Below are 23,668 nucleotides of genomic sequence, written 5' to 3'. Positions count from 1 at the left end.
TCTGTGACATAAATGATGTGCCAAGGGAAGAGAAGTCTCTGGATAGGCTTAATGTCAGCGAGATTCTCCATGACGTCCGAGGGCTGGGACCCGTTTCAGTGACTGATGTGCCATGAGACAACTATGGAAGAACATCCCCCACTGAGGATTGACGGTTAGCCTGGGGCCAGGTTGGTTTAGGCTCTAAGAGTGAGAGCCCACATGTCACTGTAGTAGTAATTCACAGGGAGCAGCCGCAGAGAACTACAAGTTGAAATCCAAAAGGGAGCTCTATCATGCTGACGCCACCGCGTGCCCCACCCTGCGCTCACAACACCACAAGCTACATGATGTGTTGCTTAAACATAACAACAAGGGCTTCTTCCCCATACGTCCGTTTGCTTTCACTCCTTCCTTTCCTCTTCCTGGCGGGCCCCAATGGTCCAGCCACTTTTTCTTCCTTTACGTTATTTCCGTCACCTTTGGCTAATTTCTCCCTGTAAATGTTCTCTCTTGCTTACCAACAGCAGAGGAGTGGCTACACCAGGGAGTTCCTGGGGACCGGGGGTGCCCTCAGATCCATCATTCTTTGAGGTAGTCAAAGAATTTTGTGTACAGTGACCTGCAAATCTGCAGGCCCCACCCCTTTCCATCCATAAGGCACTCTTCTATGCAGACAGACTGGAGGCGTGATTGATGCAAAGTAGGACACGTTCTCCCCTTCATGATGCCCCAAATATACTGAAGTCACCATAGAGAAATAAGTGATAAAAACCAGAAAGATGGGTAGAGTTCAAAATCTTGCTTTTTAATCTTAAATTTGTTGGGTACGTTTCTGCACCAGGCTCTGTACTAGGACCCTGACACTCAAGAGAGAGCTCAGAGTTTGTGGACTGAGAGTGCAGGAAGGACTAAGAGAGTGTTCATCTCAGCAGTCCTTGGGCAACAGGGATGGCCTTTCTGTTTTGGTTTCGTCATCGTCCAAAGGGAGGCAGAAATAGTATCTGCTTCACAGGGCGGTGGGTGTGAGTGAGAAAGATGTGAAATGACTGTCCCATAATAAATCCTGAGCTCATATGGGGCACTGCCCAGGCCCTCAGCAAGGCGCACAGTTGAGAGTACATGCATGGATAAAGATTTAAGAGCAATCCAAGTGTCACAGGTGCCCCCGTAGAAGACTGGATGGGGATCACTGGGGCAAAACAAATAGGAAATGGCCAGCTCTAGTTAAGGTGTCGAAGAAGGAACTCTTAGAGGAAGTTAAGGTGTCGAAGAAGGAACATCTTGAGAAGAAAGTAGGAGTTTCCCAGGAGGGAGGCGGGGCGGGGGGGCGTGGCTTCCAGACAAAGCAGAGGCACTGATAACGCAAAACAGCCTGTGCGTCTGGGGACAACTGCAGGCAGCTCCAAGGGTCATAATGCAGCTAGAACGAGAGATGGGGCCCAAGGAGACGGAGGTGTAGATGACAGGGGGCCTGCACCTTTCCAGAGAGACCAGTGTGAAGTTATAAAAAAAGGATATCTTTAAGTGTCCTGAATAAGGGAGTCACCCAGTAAGATTCATGTGGTAAAAATCTCACTCTGGCAGCAGTGTGACTGGAGCAGAGCCAACAAGATGGCAGGTTGGCTAAAGCAGGCAGGCCAGGACGTGCTGGGAAACGTCTTCAAAGTGCTCAAAGAAAAAAACTCCCAACCAAGAATCCTGCACTTGGCTAAACTATCTCAAAAATGGAGACCAAATACGACATTCCCAGATAAACAAAACTGAGAGAATGTGTTGCTAGCATATCTGCCTTACGAGAAATACTAGAGCAAGTTCTTCAGGCTGAAGGCAAGTGACGCTGGACAGCACTTTGAATCCACATGAAAACAACAAAGAGCACCAGTAAACGTAATTATGTAATTATGATAGAATAAAGGTATATTTCCTCCCTTTCCTTCTCTTAACTGATTTTATATTTTTTAATGTTTATTTATTTTTGAGAGAGAGAGGGAGAGATAGAGAGTGAGCAGGGGAGGGGCAGAGAGAGAGGGAGGCAGAGAATCTGAAGCGGGCTCCAGGCTCTGAGCTGTCAGCACAGAGCCCAACGCGGGGCTCGAACTCATGAACCGTTAGCCAAAGATCATGACTGGAGCCAAAGTCAGACTCTTAACCAACTGAGCCACCACCCAGGCACCCCCGATTTTAAAATTAACTGTTTAAAACTGCACGTATATATGTTTATTATTTATATGTATAAAATTGTATCGTTGGGCCCATAATATTCAGAGACATATATTTATCAACAACAGCATCAAAGAAGTGGGTGTAAGGAAAATTGTATTAAGCTGGGGAAATGATATCAAATGATATCAAATCTGTAATGCAGGTTCACAAGAACAACAAAAGAAAGGAGAAATGATAAAAAAAGGTTAATATATCAAAAACTGTAAACATATACTTTCTCTCCTCTCAGCTTCTCAAGAAGACATTAAATTATCTAAAATAGTAATTAGAACAACATATTTTGGGGGTTCATAACATATACAGATGTAATAAGTATAACAATACCACCACCAAAAGGAAGACCAAAGAATGAATTTTATACGAATAATGTTTCTGAATCTCAGTGAAATTAAGTTAGTATAAATCCAACGGTTTGTGGTAAAGTAAGGTATATATGATATGGTCTACAGCAACCACTAAGGAAATAACTTTTTTAAATGCAGTGAAAAAGTCATGGAAGAAATTAAAATGGTACACTGGAAAATCTTCACTAATGCAAAAGAAAGCATTAAGGAGGAAAAAGGGAACCAAAAAGACATGAGACGTGTACAAAGCAAAGTGGTGGAGTCAGATCCAATTACATCAATAATATTAAATGTGAATGGATTAAACAGTGTAATCAAATGACAGAGGTTATTAGACTGGATGGAAAAAAAAAAAAAAACAAGACCCAGCTCTATGCTGAAGGAGACACACCTTCATATTCAAAGATACAAATAGACTAAAAGTAAAAGGACGGGGAAAATATCTATCATACAAACAGCAATCATAACAGAGCCAGAATGACTATGCTAATATCAGGCAAAACAGACTTTAAAATAAAAAGCATTACTAGGGATTCAGAGGGACATTTTTTAGTGATCAACCAAGGGTTGTTGATCAAAACAAGGGTTGATCAAAAGGGTCAATCAACCAAGAAGATAAAACAACCCAACAACAGACCCCCAAAATTCAGGAAGCCAAAACAAACAAAAAAAAAGACTTGACAAAAATGAAGGGAGGAAACAACTGAATAATTATAATTGAAGGCTTCATTACTTCACTTCAGTAATGAACGGAGCAAACACACAACAAGATCTATAAGGCACAGAAACTGTGAACAGCGCCACAAACCAACGAGCCCTAATGGTGATCTAGCAAACGCTTGACACAAAAACTAAATCACGTTCTTTTCAAGTGCTTATTGCCCAGGATAGGTGACATGTTAGGATGCCACACACATCTCAACTGAATCATACCAAAGATCTTTTCTGACCGTAATGAAACTAAGCTAGAAATCAGTATCAGAAGGAAAACTGGATAATTTACAACTATGTGAAAATGAACAACCGGTGTGTCAAAGAGGAAATCACAAGAGAAATTAGAAAATACTTAAAAGAAGAATGAAAACAAAAACACTGCATTTGAGAACGTATGGATTCAGTGACAGCAGTACCCAAAGGGAAATGCACAGCTCTAAATGCCCTTTAAAAAAAGACCTCAAGTCCATAACTTAAACTTCCACCTAAGACCCTGGGTAAAAGGTGCAAATGAAACCTAAAGCCAGCAGAAAGAAGTAAATAATGAAGATTATGGTGGAAATAAATGAAGTAGAGAATATATAAGCAATTTGAGAAAAATCAACAAAACTAAATTTGGTTCTTTGAAAAGATCAACAAAATAGATACGTTTCTCACGAGGTTGACCTAATTAAAAAGAGAAGATTCAGGGTGCCTGGATGGCTCAGTCAGTTGGGCATCCAGCTCTTGTATTTGGCTCAGGTCATGACCTCAAGGCTCGTGGGAACAAGCCCCACATCACGCTCTATGCTGACAGCCTGCTTGGGATTCTCTTTCTCTCTCCCTCTCTCTCTGCCCCTCCCCCACTTGCACACACTCATTCTCTCGCTCAAAATAAATAAACTTTAAAAAAATAAAAAGAGAAGACTCAAATTACTAAAATCAGAAATGAAAGCGGGAACACTACTACCAACCTTACGGAAATTAAATGGATTATAAAGGAGGGCTTATGAATAACTGTATGCCAATAAATATGATAAAAGACCTGAAATGGACAAATTCCTAGAAATAAAAGAGTGAAGCTGATTCAAGAAGAAATAGCCTGAACCAACCTATAACAAGTGAAGGCATTTAATTCATAACCAAAAAATGATCCATGAAGAAAAACCCAGGACTACATGCTTCAGTAATGAATTCTACCAAAACATTTAAAGAGGAATCAATGCCAGTTTTTCACAAACTCCTGTAAAAAATAGAAGAGGAGGGGCCATTTCCCAACTCATTATATGAGGGCAGTATTACCCTGATACCAAAACCAGACCAAGGCATCAGAAGAAAATAAAACTTCAGAGCAATAGCTTTTGTGAATACGGATGCAAAAATCACTCAAAAATACTTCTGAAAATCAATTAACGTAATACACCATATTGATAGGTTAAGAAACAAAAGCCATGTGATCATCTCAAATGCAGAAAAAGCATTTGACAAAATCCCACACCGTTGCAAAATGAAAACTACTAAACAAACTAGGAACAGAAGGACACTTTCTCAGTCTGGGAAAAGGCATCTATGAAAACCCACAGCTGACCTCATACTCAATGGTGAAAGCCTTGATGCTTTCCCCCTAAAATGAGGAACAAGACAAAAATTTTCACTATCACCACTTCTATTCATCACAGTAATGGAGGCTCTAGGCAAGGCAATTAAGCAACAATGAATAGAATAAAAGGCATTCAGATTGGAAAAAAAGTAAAACTGTTCAGATCTCATGACCTTTTATATAGAAAAGCCTAAGGAATTCTCAAAAAAAAAAAACAAAAAAACCCGGTAGAACTGATAAGTAAGTTCAGCATATTTGCAGAATGTGAGTTCATTTTGCAAAAATCAATTGTATTTCTATACACTTCAACAAATAATCCAAAAATGAAAGTTAAAATAAACAATTCCAGTTAAATAACACCAAAAAGAAAAATAATATTTAGAAATCAATTTAATAGAAGTGGAAAACTTCCAACCTGAAAATTACAAAACACTGTTGAGAGAAAGTAAACAAGACCTTAATGGAAAGATACCTCATGTTCATGGACTGGATGCCTTAATATTTTTTAAATGACAGTACTCCCCAAATTGATCTACAGGACTCCGCACGATCCCTATCAGAATACCACTGGATTCCTTTGTAGAAATGGACAAGCTGATCTTAAAATTCACATGGAAACCCACAGGACCCAGGAAAACCAAAATATCTTGAAACAGAAGAACACAGTGGGGGACTCAGCCTTCCCAATTTCAAAACTTAACTACAAAGCAAGAGTAATCAAGACAGTGTGATAGGAACATGAGGATAGACTTAGAGATCAATGGAATAAAATCGACAGTCCAGAAATACACCCATATGGTCAGCTGATTTCTGGCAAAGATGCTAAGGCCATTCAGTGGGGGAAAGAATACAATTAAGTACAGCAGAAATAAAGGAATAAACAGGAGTTCCATTTCGTACATGTGGCGTTTGGCATCTTGGTGAAACCCAAGAATGGAAATGTCCAGAAGACGGTTCTCTATACAGGTTTTGAACTCAGAGAATTCAGGCTGGCAATGCCAATTTAAATGTCATCATACAATCAGGTGGAAATGGAGGCCATCAATATTTTTCCACATTGTTACAGAGTCTTTGTTCCAAAATCTTCCCACAGCCCTTTCCCTCAAAGGCAGGGTTCCTAACCCCGATGTGGGATGGTCTCCTCCCTTCTTCCCACTCCTGACCACTCTCCTCCTAGACCACTTGTAGAGAGTGGTCTACACTCTGCACAAGGCCCTTCCTCCCCAAAAGGCCATTAATTCCTAGCTTGAAGTAGATTATGAACTTCAAAGGGGATTCCAGGTTTTCATCTCACTAGAAAGGTCTCCTTGAAGAAACTTCCTGAAAACATGGAACTTAGATACCTTACCACTAAATTACCCATTTTGCCCTCCTTTCTCACATTTTCCTTAAGCAGACACAGCTCTCTTTCAGTGTTTCAAAGCAGGCAGAATGGGGTCAGTTTTTGCTACTGGCACATGCTAGAAATCATCATAATCGACACACCAGAATTCCTACCCGATCTAAATTCAGAGCATTAAGTTAAACCACATGCTGGCACTTTACCAAAATAGTCCCCCAAGCCCTTAGATTACCAAGGTGGAGAGTAAGATAACATATCTGAAAAAAAAGCACCTCACATTTATGACGCTATGATATCGCCAGTAAAGTTTAACTGCCAGTCGTGATTTCTTTAATATCTATTTCCATTAACCAATATTAAATGATGAAACAGAAGCTCATAGAGGAAATAAACATGGTTACGGGTCAGTCATTTTTAGTTGGTATTCAGGTTTTACAAACAAGATAAGACATTGCGGGCAGTGATTTTAGCAGGTGCTTGGTACATGACAGACGCACAATAAAAATGCATTTCTTTCCTGAACATTCTCATTCAGCTAGTTTTGGGATGGCTTGTGTGTTAGGAATCATGGTGAGTATTTCCTCATATTCTTTCATTTTCCCTCTGTCTTCTCAACAACCTTGAGAAGTAGGTGCTCCTCTCTCCACTTAACAGCTAAAACATTGCCTCTCAGAGAGCTTACATCATTAGTTCCAGGCCACCTCGCTAGAAAGTGGTCCATCTGAGGCTGGATTTCGTGCCCTGTGAGTCCAAACCCAGAGGTCCTCGCCAACCTCCGCACATTCTTTGTGACCTTTTCTCCATTCATGTTCCGTCGTCAAACTACGCACACCCGTGGCTCTCATCCTGTCTCACAACTTCCTTTTATCCTCAGCAGAATCCGAAACGTAACAGTAGACCTTCTGAATCGTAATCGCATCTCCGCTGTGCTCTCTGGACTACCTCCACATTCTGTAGTCCTCCTTTCTCCACCTCTTCTCACCCTTGCCTCTACTGCAAAATGTTACCCGGATGAAGTGTGCTTGAAGATTAGGTAAAGATTAAGCTCCTGGATGACTTAAGGGCCCAGGTCAAGTCACCAAGTTTACTCAACCCCATGCCAACAGGTCCGTTAATGGTTCTTGGTGTCTACATATGCCAGGAACGTGTGTGTGTGTGTGTGTGTGTGTGTGTGTGTGTGTGTGTAAATTGTCTCTCGTCCTCATGACCACTCTTTTCCAAATAAGAAAACCAGAGCTCAGAGCTCTTTCCCCTGATCTTAGAGCCGGGAGGTGACAGAGTCAGCTCACACCCAGAGCCATCTGATGGTACACAGTATGCTTTTTGCTCTGTAGCAGAAACCCTCACAATCTGCCCACAAACCAAGGACTAGATTATCACAGACTTTGCACCAACCCACAGCAAAATAGGAACAGAACAACTTCATAAATGTAGGGGTACAGTCCAGGTCAGTATAAAGACACGTTGTTGGCAAGAACCGTCTTTTACGCTGAGATTATGTCCTTTCTGCCTTTTTGGTGTTAAGGTCTCTTTTCTTTACGAAATGATCATGAAAATAAGTGGTAATTCTTTTCGATGGTTTGATGGTAATGCTCTTCCTGTTTCTCCCGAAACACTTTTATGTATGTTATTACCCCTGTCATCCTCTGAAGAGTTATGTATAAGATCTTAGGTATTACTGCCACCCCTCTTTGTGAATAAGCAGACAGATAAAAGAGAAAGATCTTTCCTCCATATCTTCCTATTGGGTTGATAATCAGTATTCTCTCTTTAAAATGTATTCCTGCCTTTAAACTGTTTTTCTGTTCTCGAGAACAACAGGTATTTGCTCTGTCCTTTCCCCAGCCCTCCCCATCCACTGTGATACAACACCCACCCACTGTAACATAACACCCATCCACTTTAATATAACACCCATCCACTGTAATGTAACACCCATTGACTGTAATATACCACCCACCCACTGTAATAAGAAGCATGCAATGCCTGTAACAGGCAGACCCCCACTTGCAAGTGGTTTCCCTGCAGGCGTTCTTTCATCAGTCACTCGTTCGGATGGAGAACATGTTTTGCCGCAAAACAGTATAAATGGCGATTATGTTTTCAAGGTCCCTCCTAAATGTTTGGTTACCATGCACAAAGCTGAGGCACAGCCTGGTGTACAAAGTGCAGCCTCGAGGGCTCCATTCCGAGCAGGCGAAAGAGAACACAGACACGAAAGTCCTTCCACCACTCCCTGAGCACGGGGCTGGCTTCAGACAAAGAATTTGAGGAAGGCAGGGGCACCACCCTCCCACCACCTCCCTCTCCGCCTGCAGACCCTCCCCTCGCCCTCCCCTCTGCACTTACTCCCCAAGTATTCTAGGCTTTAGATCTCTCTTCCTCAAAGCTTCCATTTCCTCCATAAAACCGTGTCAGGGAAGCAAGTAGACACAGCCTAGTGAACAAAGATTAATAAGCAAAGCACTTTGAATGAACGACTGCAGATTTTTCACAGCCCGGAAGGGAGTGAACAAAAGAAATGTAGGAGCCAATGTGCCTAGGCCGTTCCTATTTTTTCCTCCAGCTTTGCCCTGACTGCTCTCCTGAGACATTGCGGTCACTCCCCACACCCAGGTGCCCCGTCCCCACACACGGTATCGACACTTCTGGTGACACAGTAAATGCTTCCCACTTTTATCTGTGTGCAGTGACTCCCGAAAAGGGAGCTGGGGACACTCGGCATCCACTCCCGTCCACACCACTCCACCAAGCAGCTCAACCCACTTGTCACTTTGGCCCGACTACTTCTTTCCTGGTGTGGGGTCCCTCCCAGTGTCCAGACAGGTCTGTCCCCAGCCCACAGCCCGCACTCAGAGCCACCCGCCGGGCGCACTGGGCAGGCGGCTGTCGTCTGTGGCAGCAGGAAACTGCCCCGCACTCCAGGCACCAGCAGGAACCGGCTGACCTCTCGGGGCAGGGGCGGGAGGGGGCGGGTGGTGTCCACTCTGGGAATGTGCCCACGGGGGGCTCCGTGCCGACGAAGAAGGAACTTTCTCACACTTGAGACCAAGTCTGCCTAACTGCCTACGTGCCGAACCGTACGAGTCACGCTGATTCATACGAGTCAGTCTCTTTCACAAGGGGCAACGCAGATCACAAAGAGATGTATTAAACAGTCTTCTGAGTTATCACTGCGTGGTGGTTGCTGATCCAGAAAAAGAAAGTTAATCTACTATCCGGTCAGTCGTATAATCTTTCCAGGAAACAAAAGCGATTTAACTCAGTTCAACTGATTTCAAAGCAGAGGCTCAGTTATCCGAGATTTTCTTGTTTCTGATCGCTATCTATTGACTGTTCACATCTGTGTTTATTCGCTCTGCATTGTTTGTTTGATCCTTCCTCCACGGCTTCGAAGCAAGAAGCCCATGACTAAAAAGTCCCCACGAAGGGCTTTCAACTGATTCTTGGACGAGAATCTAAGCCCACAGATTCATGCGTGGAGGGGGGCGGGGGATCATTGAAACAGTTAATAAAGCACCAAAAATATATGTAGAGTTCCTTTCAAGAGGCAGCGTGTCTTTTTTTTAATTATAGGAACATGTTGCTATAACGCATAGAATAACTCTAAGAATTAATGATTAATTAATAATTCCAAGAATAATTCTAAGAATATATCTGTTTAGACTGTTTGGAGCAAATGATTGCCAAATTAGTGGTCCTAGAATCCCAGGAACTTGGAAGAGAAGCGATAGAGTGTGTGTGTGCACGCGTGTGTGTGCACATGTGTGTGACACAGAGAGGAAGAGGCACACACACGTGCATGTAAAGCCACAAATCAGCCCTGGCTAAATATGCCGGAGTAGCACCGTGTCACCTGCAATGGATAAGAACCTCTTATTAACATCATTCATGAAATAACACTTCTTCCAGCTATGACGAACGAAAAGGGAAAATGGAAAAAGACTACCCAAAGAATACTGAAGAGGAATTTTCAGGAGTTAATGGCCAGATAGATGCTGCTGTGGAATTAAATGGTGAGTGTTTCCACCAAAAGCTTTCTTTGTGGAAACTGTGGCAAGAAATCTGGGCTGTGTGTTCACATGACAGAAAACCGGTTTCCAAATGGGAGTTCTTGTTCTTAATGTCAGTCCTGAGTCCCTTATAAATTTAGCGAACCACGTCGCTAGAAAGAGTATAAAATGTGTGCCATCCAGAATCTCTCTTTGCAAATAGAAAGTTTTAAAAGTACAGCTTCAGTCCATCAGTCGGGTACATCTTAAAGCCCATCCAGTAAAAACTGCCCTTTTCATCTTGAAAATGTGCATATTCTTGGCCCTCCCAGGGCCTTTCCCTTTCCCATCACTCAACTCCTGAAATCTATCATGTAGCCGGGAAAGTTGAATTGAACTGAACCAAGTGGAATAAATGCGATTGGATCTGGTGGACCAGTCTACACATTCTTCTTGAGCATATAGCACAGAGCTGGACTCTGTTCAGAAATTCAGAGACCCTTCCTGATACATTCTCTGCTCTTGGGGAGAGGCTAACAACAGTCGGAAATGCCCCTCCATCCAACATAGATAAGATTACTAGAAAACAAGACAGTGTAATTTCGTACTGAGTTGTGTGGCCATCTTCACAACAACTGCAGCAGGCGATCTAAGAAAGAAAAGATGAGAACCAACATTCCCAGTTGGAGACTTCACGGTGGGACTTCAGCTGAGGCTTACAGAATGGCCAGTGGTTCACTAGGGAGAGACGGGGGAGGGGATTTCCCGGAGGGTATACCCCAGCGGAAGGTGAGGGATGAGCGACAAGTCAGAGGTCCTGTGCTCCGGCTGACAAATCCCCAGTTCGCCTCCAGGACGACCTCCAAATCCTCCATTTACGGATTTCTAGGTCATCTTCAGTAACCACATTTTCAACTTTGTCTCTTCTAGGCTACATTTACTTCTTTTCAGGACCCAAAGCGTACAAGTATGACACAGAGAAGGAAGATGTGGTCAGTGTGCTGAAATCTAGCTCCTGGATTGGCTGCTAGACAGGAAGGTCTCGTGTTTTCTAGGGAACGAACGCGAGCGCAAGCAGCTGGTCCCTGGACGTAAGGACCAAGGCAGAATGTAGGATGGGGGTTGTTCCCGTGGCCTTCGATCCTAAGGGCAGTTTCCAGTTCATCAAAAATAATTACACTTCTACATTTCTTCACGGTTGTGAATTCATAATTTTAATCAAAATGGGAGATTTCTATAGATGGTCAACTTCACATAAAATCGGAATCAACACAATGCTCTCCTCTGTGAGACACCCACTGCTGTTGTTTCTTACCCAACATACTGAAGCAAATTGAGAAATCTGGGTTTTTATTTCTGAGAAGAAGTCTATTTGTGGATTCCCTGACATGTATTATAATTCTTTTAAAAGGACATGTCATTGCCGTGCAAATTTTAACTACTCTTCACAGTAGTGGCTTTTGCTGCCTTTACATGTGTTGTGACGAGTATAAATTTGTCCCTCTGTGCTTTGAACATCTCACAAACAAAATACCATATAAGTTTTGTTTAACTGTGCTCACTGTCTTTGAAGCAGGTCGCGGTGGGCAAGCCCACTCAAATGAAATTTCGGACTAGGCAAGAGAGGGAAACTTTGCAACAGGAAAACTTTTAACAACAGCCAATAAAAATGCTGTATGAGAACCGTCGCTCATTTCTCTCCTCAGTCAGTATCTACTAGCTTCTATGACACATTCTTTGGCAACAGACTCCACGAACCTAGAGAAAACTCAAAACTGGAGATAGTTCATACGCAGACACAGGAGAAATGGCAGATGTTCAGTCCATTTCCTGCCTCCTGACAATAAAACACCTACAGTGACACTGTCTCTAACCACGCATGTGAGTCTCTTCAGAGTAGTTTTCCATGTAGGGGAGTTGGTCTGTTTAGTTTTTCTTACTTCAAGTTAAACCTTTTCTCTTTCTTACCTGCTCATCAGTACAGAAAAAAGACAGGGGTTTGTCATTCTTGTGATTTTTTTTTTAAATCTGACCCTCTAGAATGTAAGGAGTCAAAAGATGAAGTGATCCTAACGTTAGATGATAAATACATTTAGTAGACTTCCCAGGCTGCCCGGGATGGCCACAGTGTCACCCTGTCAGCCGTTACTGTTGTGTCCTTTACTGAATTCCTTCCTAGTGTTGAGAAGGGACAGGGCCGGGTGCCTGGGTGGCTCAGTAGGTTGAGCATCTGACTCTCGATTTCGTCTCAGGTCACGATCTCACAGTTCGTGAGTTTGAGCCCCAAGTCGGGCTCTGCGCTGACAGTGTGGAGCCTTCTTGGGATTCTCTCTCCCTCTCTCTCTCTCTCTCTCTCTCTCTCTGCCCCTCCCCACCTTGTTCTCACTCACTCTCTCAAAGTAAATAAACTTAAGGAAAAAAAGAAGGGCGGGGCCCTCACTGGAGGGTTGACTCAACCCTCCCCTTGGCTTCTGTTACTGAAAGTGGCTATTGATGGCCAACCAGATGTCGAATCTTTGACGGTTGAAGACACATTCGAGTATGCGTGCTTTCCAGAAGAAAAGTCACTTTTGCAGAAGCAGCTAGCTGAGGAGAACTACTTAATTGCAATGAGCAATGAGGAAAAGCGGTCTGGCGGGTCCTCGAGTGGCTAAAACCAGGGTTTCCATGTAACCGTCCCACCACTTTCCAATGTCTGCCTGCGAGCCAGGAAGACACGTCCACACAAAAATGTGCACAAAACGTGCCCAAAAACCTTCATGGCAGCGTTATTCAGAATAGCCAAAAAGTGCAAATGTGCTCGTAAAATGACAAATGGAGTTTGTTTATTGTGGTAAATCCTTACAATGGAATATTATGGGGCAATAAAAAAAAAAAAAAAAAGAGCCACCACGTGCAACAGCACAGATGGAGCTTGGAAACGGTACACTGAGAGACCAGATACAAGAGGCCACATGTTCTAGGATTCTGTTTATGTGAAATGTTCAAATAAGAAAATCCAGAGGCGGAAGGCTGATGTGCACCTGCCAGGCGTTGTGGAGGGGCACTGGAAGGTGATGGCTAAGGGGTGGGGGCTTTCTTTGTGGGGCGATGGAAATGTTGCCAAGTGATGACGGTGAGGGTTGCACAGCTCTGCGAATATACTACAAGCCACTGGATTGTACGTCTTAAGTGGATAAATTGTATGGTGTGTGAATTACATCTCAATAAATCTGTCATCTTCAAAAATGACAATAAACCAGGAGATCAAGGTGGTGTGACGATCTCTGCGGGCCGAGCGGTCTGGCCAGCTCGGACACGGAGCCCATGGCAATGAAGCTGTGGCCTGAAGACATCTGGAGCTGAGCACGACCAGCCAGATGTCCCCCCGGGCGCCCGCTGCTAGCCTAGGGGTGTGCGCATTATAGACCCTTCACTGGAAGCAAAACAGCTTGTGCTCTGAGGTCTGACGGGCTTAAAGCCCCAGATCTGTTATTTTTAGCTGTACGATGTTGGTCGGTTCCTTAAGCTCAGTCTCGATTTCTTCCTTTAAATATCAGAATAGGGAGAGTTCTTACCTCCCAGAGATACTTAGAGGCTTAAATATACAAGTCACAATACACAAGGCTCTTAGACGGTCTATAATTGTCGTTGTGAGACATCTCAGAGAACGTGTCTGCCTCCTCTGGGATAGCTGAGGATATGACAGCTCTCCAGCACCCTGAGGGTTGATAACCAGTGACCTGAGATTTTCCTTTTCCAAACTGCAAATGAAATCAGTACGCAAGTAATATGCTGACTGTTGTTAACGCCCATCCCCCTGAAATAAATCTTACAAATTATTACTCCTTTGTTGAGTAAGAGAACTTCTGTCTCCTAGATAGAGTTGGACATATTTTGGAAAGACACAACAGTGTCTCTCAAGCACAAAAAAACAGTAACCGTGTTTGTGTCAAAACTCCATCGGCATATTTATCGGCTCCCCTGAGACAAGACTTTGTGCAGAAATAATTTATAACATGTATTCGTCACTCGGCTCCAGAGTGAGCGTGACAGTGTTTTGTGAAATAGTTTTGAGCCCAGTGTGGCTCGACCGTTCCTCTGAGAAAGGAAGGAGTAAGCGGAACAGTTTTCTTTCTGACGACCCGTGTGCATTGTCCTGCTGACCTCAGTGATCGTCACTTGACAGGTGGCCCAGAAGCTCTTGGAAAGCACCAGAGGGGCTGCTGAAGGACAAGTGGATCCACCCCGGTGGGGAGCTCCCCTACCAGCTCTGCACTGACTTTCCCGCAGAGAGGACCACGTAGCCTGGAGAGAAATGGAGACCCAGCTCGATCGTCGGGTCCTCTGTTCTTTTCCAGATGGTCATTCAGAAATGCCTCAGACCTCCCTTTTACGTAGATGCCGAACTATGCGGTTTCTTTTTCTGGGGTTCTGTTTGACATATTTTTAAACCATCACCTTCAAGTGCTCTCGTTTATGAATTATCCACGTGTACTCTACTTAATCCTGCTTCTAGTCATTTCCTTCTATGATATTGCAGGGTTTTTTGTGAATATTCATCGCTAAAATTACCCAGTGAAGCGCCATTTGAGAAGAAATGCATACAGCTGGTCAATGGCGTGGAGGTTTTGACTCCGTCATGGAGCATAGGAAAGTCAAAGCCACAGGTTTCCTGTATTTGTCCCCTGTAGGCGCCAGTAGAAGGGAGAAGGAATATCCTCTGATCGTGCCATCTGTGGAGCTGTCCTTGGTGCCACCACCCCCAAGGGGCGCACAACGTGACCAGACTAAAGCACATCCTGTTGTACCCCAAATGCCCCAATCCCTGCCCCACTCCCACCACCAGGGGTCCCGTAATCCCAATAAGAGCAGAACTGGGATCTGCTGGTAAATATGCTGTAGCAGGAAGTTCGTGAATGACTCTGGGTTCCAGAAGAGAATTCTTGTAAGGCACACGTCCTGACTCTCTCCTCCATTAACCTTAATCCATCATACTTTCCTTTAATTCGGTGTAGCATTTTAAATGGCGGGGGACAGAATCAAACTTTCGTTGTACAATGCAGCCTGCTGTCCTGACGAGAGTGTGAGGGGACACCAGAAGAGAGAAGGAGGGACGGACCCAATGAGAAAACATTTGCAAAGACGAGTTGAGAAATGAGCCGTAGAAATTCATTTTAGATCATCTGCAGTGGGAAGGAAAAGGAAAAAAGCATGTCTACGTGAGTAGCCAGAAAACGCCAGCCTGTAAAGCAATGAAAAATAATGAGAGCTTTAGAGGTTGGGTCGTAGACATGTTTACAGCTGCCTCTGCAGAGGATGGAACAGAAGTCCTGCTAGGGCCCGGCCTCCAGAACCCCAGGTGCCCAGTGCTTGCAGGGTGCCCCTTCTCCAAACTCCAGACTTACATCCATGATGTGCTGGAAGTTTCTGGAAGTTGGTAATTTTATCAGCAGTTGCTTTTGAAACATTTCATCTCTTCGCTACACTATTGTGTCATCCCCACAAATACTCACTTCGGCCTGTTCGAGGGACCCAGCTACCCTGCCATCGCCCACCCTCCGTGTTCATGGAGTCCACACACACATATTCACGAAGCACGGACCGTACGTTGACATGACCTAGGCTCAGCGGCTTTGCAGTGAAACTGTTGCGCCCGAGGCACACACATTCTGATGGGAGAGACATTCCACACTCAAATGAACAAACAGATGCAGATGTAGTGAGAGACACTGAACATGCTTTGAAGACGGTCAGTAAGGTGGGGGAGCGGCTAATGCGTGTGCCGTGCCGTTTTACAAAAGCACGTTGGGGGAGAGGACTTTCTGAGGTGGGGCCGTTTATGCAGAGATGTGAGTAAAGGGAGGGCCAAGGAAGCAGTAAGTGCGAGGCCTTGAGGCGGGAAGATCAGGGTGGCCGGAGGCAGGGAGGGAGAGACGAGGAGAAAGACTGAGATGGGAAAGGAAGGATCCCCTAACTGCGGGAGCCTTGCTGGCCACCAAGGAAGGGCAGCTTGGCACTGACGAGTCGACAAGGTTCTGAGCAGGTGCATGAGGTGTTCTCAGTTATGTTCTGGAGAAGCACTGTGGCTGCTGGGTGGCAGACGTGTGTAAGAGCAAGGGGAGGTGGGGACACCAGATGGTGGGTTTCTTCCAGGGTAGAGACAGTGACACGCCAACCAGGGAAGCGGCAGTGAAGGCGCGAAGGTTGGTCCGATGCAGGGAAATTCTCCAGCAAAAGCCGACGGGAATTGCTCCTACCGTGTGTGTGCTGGGATTAAGAAAAGGAGGAGAGCAGAGAATGAGTCCAGGTTTGGGGCGACGCGAGCCAGAGAACGGTGGGAAATCGGGAAGATCCGGGGTTGAACCGCAGCTGTGATAGTAAATTAGTCGGGTTTGTCTGCCCCCTGGACGTGCCAGGGTCGAGGCCCAGCTGGGTAGGCAGATGTAGACGCCAGAGTCAAGAAGGAGGTGAGAGCCCCCACACCCACCGACCACCACGGAACTTGGGGCAGAAGTGCCTTCTACAGGAGTAGGAAGGCAGGTGAAAATAGTCTCGAGTGTTTTTTAATCACATCCAGTGCCCAGTCTACTAAGCCACGCTCCCTCCCTTCTTCAGGAACATGGTTTAATTCTCAACCAGAGGCTTGGGTTTTCTTTTTTCTTCGTTTTTATGTTTCCTGGTACAAATATCCAAGCACAAATCACAAAAAGAAAACACAAAATCTTGAGGATTGCTCTCCCAGGAGAAAGCTGTTGGTCGCCTAAGAACCTGAACTGAACAGAGTAAAAGAACGTTCAAGATTTTTTTTTTTTAATCCATCTTGTTCTTACAGTGAAAACACCTGTGCAATCTCACCAAGCCTTAGAAGGGGACGGGCAAGGTCTCCACCACATGCTCCCGTGTTTGCCTGAAAACCACAGTCTCTGTGTCTTTGCCACATTTCCCAGTCCCGAAATCACTGTTTGGTTCCATTTTTCCCCGGAACTTTGGTCCAGCCATCCGGGGGGGGGGGGGGGGCGTGTATGGAAAGGGCCAGTCTGGCTTGCCAATGGGCCAGTGCACTGAGGTCCAGGGCAAATCCCAGACTCGAATCCCTTTCACCCCTTGGCCGGCGCCAGAATTACTCTCGACACTATAGTTTTTCGAGCATCTCTGCACACCTAATCTGCTTTGAGACCCACAGTAACCCTGACAAGTTGTGACTTCATGGTCACACAGGTAAGACTAGAAATGGCCGTGAGCACGTACAGAGAGGAAAATCCAGGCCAACTGCTGAGTGAGTGGCACGGACCAAACGCACTACAGGAACCGTAATAAATTAAAAGTGGCAAGAGGGAAGGAAAGAGAAAAGATGGCTTGGCTTTTCCTCCCTCCAAAGGAACTGGAAGGTCGATTCTGTTGTTTTCAAAACAATACTCTAGTGGTTAGGCTTTGCTGACAGGACTTTGACCTTTTCAGAAGAGCTACAGCTACATTATCAAGCTCTCTCCATCTCTCTGTCTCTCTCCTCCTTTTTCTTTCTTCGTTAATCGCCAGTTAGTCACAGAAATATCTGGGTAAGTTTCCACCAGCTCAGATTTGTTTCGAGAGCTTAAAACCCACGTAGGTTATGTGCGTACTAAGGAATGGAAGTTTCACCCATTGAGAGCAGGTTGGGGACTTGTCTTCCATCATCAGGAGCAAGTGTGGAATTTTGTTGAATGACTGTCCACATATTGAAATGGCGAAATAGGTTTCTTTGGTTTTTGTTTTTTATCGTAAGTAAAGTGATTTTTCAAATCTTCAACTGACCTTGCTCTATTTCTGGAATAAGCCCCCCTTAGTCATGACGTGTTATCCTCTTTCTATACTCCGGGATTCGATTTGCTGACACTTGTTTAAAATCCTTGCATCTGCGGACGTGAAGGATATCAGCCTCGGATTTTCTTCTCTTGTGTTTGTTTGGTTTTGATATTTGGTTTACGCCGTCTCACGAAATGAGTTGGCAAGTATATCTTCTCCACTGTTACACGAAAGAGTTTGTCTGTGGTAAGTATTTTTTTTTCTTCAATGTTTACTAGAATTTATTGGTGAAGCTGCCAAGGCCTGGAGTTTTCTTTGTGGGAGGGTTTTAATTACAAATTCAATTTCTTTAATATATCTAAGGCTATTCAAATTTTCCAGTTTCCCTGTGTCCATTTTAGAAAGTACGTGTTTCAAAGAAACTGTCCAAACAAGCCGCCGTCTGACTTCATATGTGGTCAAATGTGCGTAAACGCTCCCCGTGTGCTCAGATACAGGTTTTCAGGGTGTGAACTGTTCTCGGACACCCTGCTCTCCTCAGATGTGTCACTCGCTTCCTCTGTGAGCTCGCATTTCCGTGGGATTATCAGCTTCCCTGGCTAGGGGAAGGGGGAAGGCCCCCATCTGGGTTTTGGGCTCCTTGCTGGGTTTAGAACCTGGGAAGGAATTGAGGCACCTCGGGGCAGGTGCTCCGTGATGGGAGTCTGGGCTCAACTACGCTCGTGTCTCATCCTCGTCAGCCCAGGGTCCCTGAGCGTCATCTCAGAAATCCAGCCTCAGGCTCTGCGGATCTCTCGGGTCTGCTGATCTGCCTTACTGTGCATAGGGTCCGTTCCAGAGTGGAGGGACAGAGGAGATTTGTCAGGAGCTGGTCAGGCCGACCATACATCCTGTCAGTGACTTCTCATCTCTCCCGCCATCCAGCATCAACGACATTTGTCGAGTATCTACGTGACGCAGGATTATGTCCGCAAACCAAACGAAAACCGCTGTCGTTCGGGAGCCTCCCCCGGACCCGAGGAACACAGGTGCCCAGTAGACATAACGAGTGGTTAAACTACACGGTAGTTAGAAGGTGATGGGAAAAATAATTGAGGAGCGGGGTCAGTCGATTGTGACTGTGGGCTGGGGGCATAGTTTGCAATTTTGAGTCTGGGAAGCAGGAGAGCCCCCCTGAGAAGGTACAAATTAACTAGTATTTTCGTGAGAAAACAAACGAATGTCTTATTTAAAAAATGCATAAAGTATATTATACTGAACGGTGAAAAATCAGAGAAAAAACAGCTTTTTTCTTAAAACCAACATGATTAAGCCATTCTGATTGGTCCAAGACTTACAGTTATGACGTGAACATAAATTCTTAAGATGTTTCTGAGTAAACAGCCTCTGTTAAAAAAGGGTTTTTTACAAATTAGTGCATTTACCACATTAAAACTTCACTTTTCTTATTTTCTGTGAATTACAGGAATCTGACAATTACATAAGGACGTATTTACCGCTACAAAAAAGAAAAAAATCCAAACAGGGCCTCTTTAATTTAAAAGACATTATAATCCGTCTCCTTAATGCCCTCCAGTGTTAACAGCTTCCAGAAGTTGTGCAGAACTTCCCACTCGCACAACTGAAGGTGCAGCCCCTTTTAGCTCAGACACGAACACGCACAGATCAGAACACACAGGGCTCGTGGCTTCCCTCTCCCACTTCAGCCAGGGGTCAAGAAGGAACACAGAGACACAAAAACGCACTGGTTTAGATCTCGGGCTCTGCTCCTTCCCCGCGGGCACAACATTCTGAACTGATTCGAGCTCACAAGCTGATGAACAGACAGCCGAAAAAGACTCGTCCACCGGAGTCTATGTTGTTTCTCACCCAACAGAGAATTCGCCTCCACCGTCTCGTTCACCACATGGTTATGCTATAACCCAAATTCCCGGTCACCGGTGCAACCAACTGAAAATAAATTCTTGACCTGGGGCAGCTCAGAAAGAAAAACAAAACACAAGACCAGGAGGGAGGGAGAGAGAGGAAAAAACCAGAGAATAAGAGAGTCAGCAAAGCTAAGAGCTCCATCGTCACTCGGAACTCTCGCCGAAGCCAGACAGGGCGTGGCCAGTTCAGCCACCGGGACCCAAGGACTCAGGACGGCGTCCTCGCCCTTCTCGGTGGAGCCGCCAATATTGCTAAAGTAGGATTTCCTGAAATTAGGTTAAAAACCATGGCTCTCAAACAGACATAAAATGAAGATGTGTCAAAGAATTTGGAGATTTGGGAGAATGTGTGTATATACGCAATTAGTGCTGATGGGATTGTGCTAATAAACACAAAACTGGTTAATATCCTATAGCTCAGTAAAATACGAATGTTGCATCTTAGCGCTTTATCTCTGTGGTACAATATGCCTCTGCCTTCCTGTGGACAGGACTGTTTGTGTTACTGGGGTGCCTTGTGGCTCAGTCAGTTAAGCGTCCGACTTCGGCTCAGGTCATGATCTCGCGGTCTATGGGTTCAAGCCCCACGTTGGGCTCTGTGCTGACAGCTCAGAACCTGCAGCCTGCTTCAGATTCTGTGTCTCCCTCTGTCTCTGCCCTGCCCCTGCTTATTCACTCTCTGTCTCTCTCTCTCAAAAATAAGCATTAAAAATTTTTCTCAAAAGGTAAGTGTTTTTGTTTTTTTTTTTAATTTTTTTTCAACGTTTTTTATTTATTTTGGGGACAGAGACAGAGCACGAACGGGGGAGGGGCAGAGAGAGAGGGAGACACAGAATCGGAAACAGGCTCCAGGCTCCGAGCCATCAGCCCAGAGCCCGACGCGGGGCTCGAACTCACGGACCGCGAGATCGTGACCTGGCTGAAGTCGGACGCTTAACCGACTGCGCCACCCAGGCGCCCCAAAAGGTAAGTGTTCAAAAAAAGATTGTTTGTGTTACCGTGAACAGGAAAAGCTTGCATGGTTACTAGCGTTCTGCAAGTGAGTGTTCATCCCTGCTGAGCTGTAAAGCAGCCTGGTTGGTCGGAGACAGTGAAATAATGAAACAGAACCGAATCGTCCTAGAGAATCAGCGAGACCACACTCAGGACAACTTCGCTGGAAGAGCTCTCAGTGCTCTCTCTTTTTCACCCACTTCAAAGTCTGATAACGGTTCCTAAAACGTACAATAAATAACAAAAATGAGATTTCCCACATTAGTTTACTCAGTCCTATGCAATTAGTTCTTTGTCCGGCAGGATCTTGGGCCAGCGGTCTGCTTCCCTAGGCCCATCTGGGCTGAGAAAAATCAGCACTAGTCTGTTACAAGCAAAGTTAATTCTAATATTCATTCTTAATATCACGGTGGACCTTTGTATTTTATTTTTATTTCTTTTTCTTTTAGTTTCTTAAATGTTTATTCTTGAGAGAGCGAGAGCATGGGCAGGGGAGGGGCAGAGAGAGAGGGAGAGACAGAATCTGAAGCCGGCTGCAGGCTCTGAGCCGTCAGCACAGAGCCCGACGTGGGGCTTGAACCCAGGAACCGCAAGATCACGATCTGAGCTGAAGTCGGACTCTCAACCAGCTGAACCATCCAGGCGCCCCATTTTTATTTCTTTCTGAAGTTATTTTTCCAAGTAAAACCAACATATTTAAAGTGAAAATTAGTTAAACAGCAGTTTCTTCTCCCATTGTTCCAGGCACAGTTCTTCGGAGGGTTGATCGGAGGGCAAGCTGCTGGAAGGTAGGACCCTGTCTGCCCCGGGGTCACAGGGGACGGCGGACGAGGTCACGAGGGCCATCTGAACACCTGACCCGGGGAAACGCAACAGGCCCACAGCCTTCAGGGAAGGACCAGCATTGACCCAGCTTTCAACCCCACACCTGACAGGTGACTGGAGAGAAGTCTGCACTGAGGCAGCTCGGTACCAAATAACAGGGTAAGTGAAAACTTTTCCATCAAGTGTTTTTAGGTACGGCCAGTTTTGTCAAAAGGATAAGAAGCCCCACCGCGCCCCCACCTCCCCACCCCCCCACCCCCGCATTTGAGGTTTTCACCCTCAAGGTTTCAGTTCTTTGCAAGCACAGAATGTCCCAGGACTCGGGGTTGCCATTTTGTTAAAGCACTTGCCTCCCAGGGGTGGTGGGTGCAAAGGAACCCATGGGCCGCGGGTCCTGCTGGCCCCCGGACACCTGCACTGCAGCACGGCTGGCCAACACCCGTCACCGCTACTCAAACCACCTACCACGTGCCCCTTGCTGCCGGCAGCAGAAAACACAAACATCACGGAGGAAATCTCCCTTGCCGTCAAAGAATATTCATTTTCGTTAGAGAGAGAGCTCGCACAAATCAGATGACCGACAACAGCAGAGACACCATAGCCTGGAGCAGGAGGAAAAGCTAAGGGCCCATGAATAATTACGGAAGAGGGGTCGTTTGAATCCCATCCTGAAAGAAATACAGGATCGGGCCGACGGGAAAGCCCACAATGGTTTAAACTACGTTACCATTATGTTGCCAAAAAAAGGAAGAAAAGTAATACCAGAACTAGTGTAGACAAGGAAGGAAAGAAAAGGACTCGGGCAGAATGTGCACAACGTGGAACGTGGCAAGGAACATCCCTTCGGTGGCCGGACCGGATTGAATAAAAAGCAAAAGTTTTCATAGGAGAAAACAGCAGACTAACACTGAGCGTGTTATACGTCATGCCGGGCGTTTTTGCCCCATTATGCCACACAATCTTTGAAGAAAAACAAGCCTTTGTGAGGAAAAGGTCACTATCATCCCATTTCACAGACAAGGCACAGTGAGACTCCAGAAGTAAAGCGACATTTGCACCCAAATCTTCCGACTCTGCCGACAGCAGTTGTGCAGGGGACATGGGGACAGAGATGGACTACCAGGAACACGGGGACAGGGATGGACCACAGGGGACACGGGGACAGGGACAAGCCAGAGGGGACATGGGGGCAGGGACAGACCACCGGGGACATGGGGACAGGGATGGACTACCAGGAACACGGGGACAGGGACAGGCCACAGGGGACATGGGGGCAGGGACGGACCACTGGGGACACGGGGACAGGGACAAACCATAGGGGACATGGGGACAGGGACAAACCACAGGGGACATGGGGACAGGGACAAGCCACAGGGGACATGGGGGCAGGGACGGACCACTGGGGACACGGGGACAGGGATGGACCACAGGGGACACGGGGACAGGGACAAGCCAGAGGGGACATGGGGGCAGGGACAGACCACCGGGGACATGGGGACAGGGATGGACCACAGGGGACACGGGGACAGGGACAAGCCAGAGGGGACATGGGGGCAGGGACAGACCACCGGGGACACGGGGACAGGGATGGACCACAGGGGACATGGGGACAGGGACAGGCCACAGGGGATATGGGGGCAGGGACAGACCACTGGGGACACGGGGACAGGGACAAACCATAGGGGACATGGGGACAGGGACAAACCACAGGGGACATGGGGACAGGGACAAGCCACAGGGGACATGGGGGCAGGGACGGACCACTGGGGACACGGGGACAGGGATGGACCACAGGGGACATGGGGACAGGGACAAGCCAGAGGGGACATGGGGGCAGGGACAGACCACTGGGGACACGGGGACAGGGATGGACCACAGGGGACACGGGGACAGGGACAAGCCAGAGGGGACATGGGGGCAGGGACAGACCACCGGGGACATGGGGACAGGGATGGACCACAGGGGACACGGGGACAGGCACA

The 23,668-nt window shown here is 46.1% G+C and overlaps 1 protein-coding gene across 1 annotated transcript in view; it reads left to right on the top strand.

The window, feature by feature from the left end:
- Positions 1–11,207, top strand: part of MMP20 (matrix metallopeptidase 20) — a 50,262-nt gene extending 39,055 nt beyond the window's left edge. Inside the window, exons 9-10 of the mRNA XM_047071305.1 lie at positions 10,097–10,200; positions 11,107–11,207. Of these exons, the coding sequence (XP_046927261.1) occupies positions 10,097–10,200; positions 11,107–11,207 (205 nt within the window). The remainder of the gene's footprint in view (positions 1–10,096; positions 10,201–11,106) is intronic.
- Positions 11,208–23,668: the final 12,461 nt, after the last annotated feature.

Source organism: Lynx rufus, unplaced genomic scaffold (genome assembly GCF_022079265.1).
Source record: "Lynx rufus isolate CCGP_SWC_20201006 ecotype Redwood Valley unplaced genomic scaffold, mLynRuf1.p SCAF_9, whole genome shotgun sequence".
In the NCBI taxonomy this organism is placed as follows: Eukaryota; Metazoa; Chordata; class Mammalia; order Carnivora; family Felidae; genus Lynx; species Lynx rufus.
Note: the sequence above shows the minus strand (reverse complement) of the source record. Positions and strands in the feature narration are given on the sequence as shown.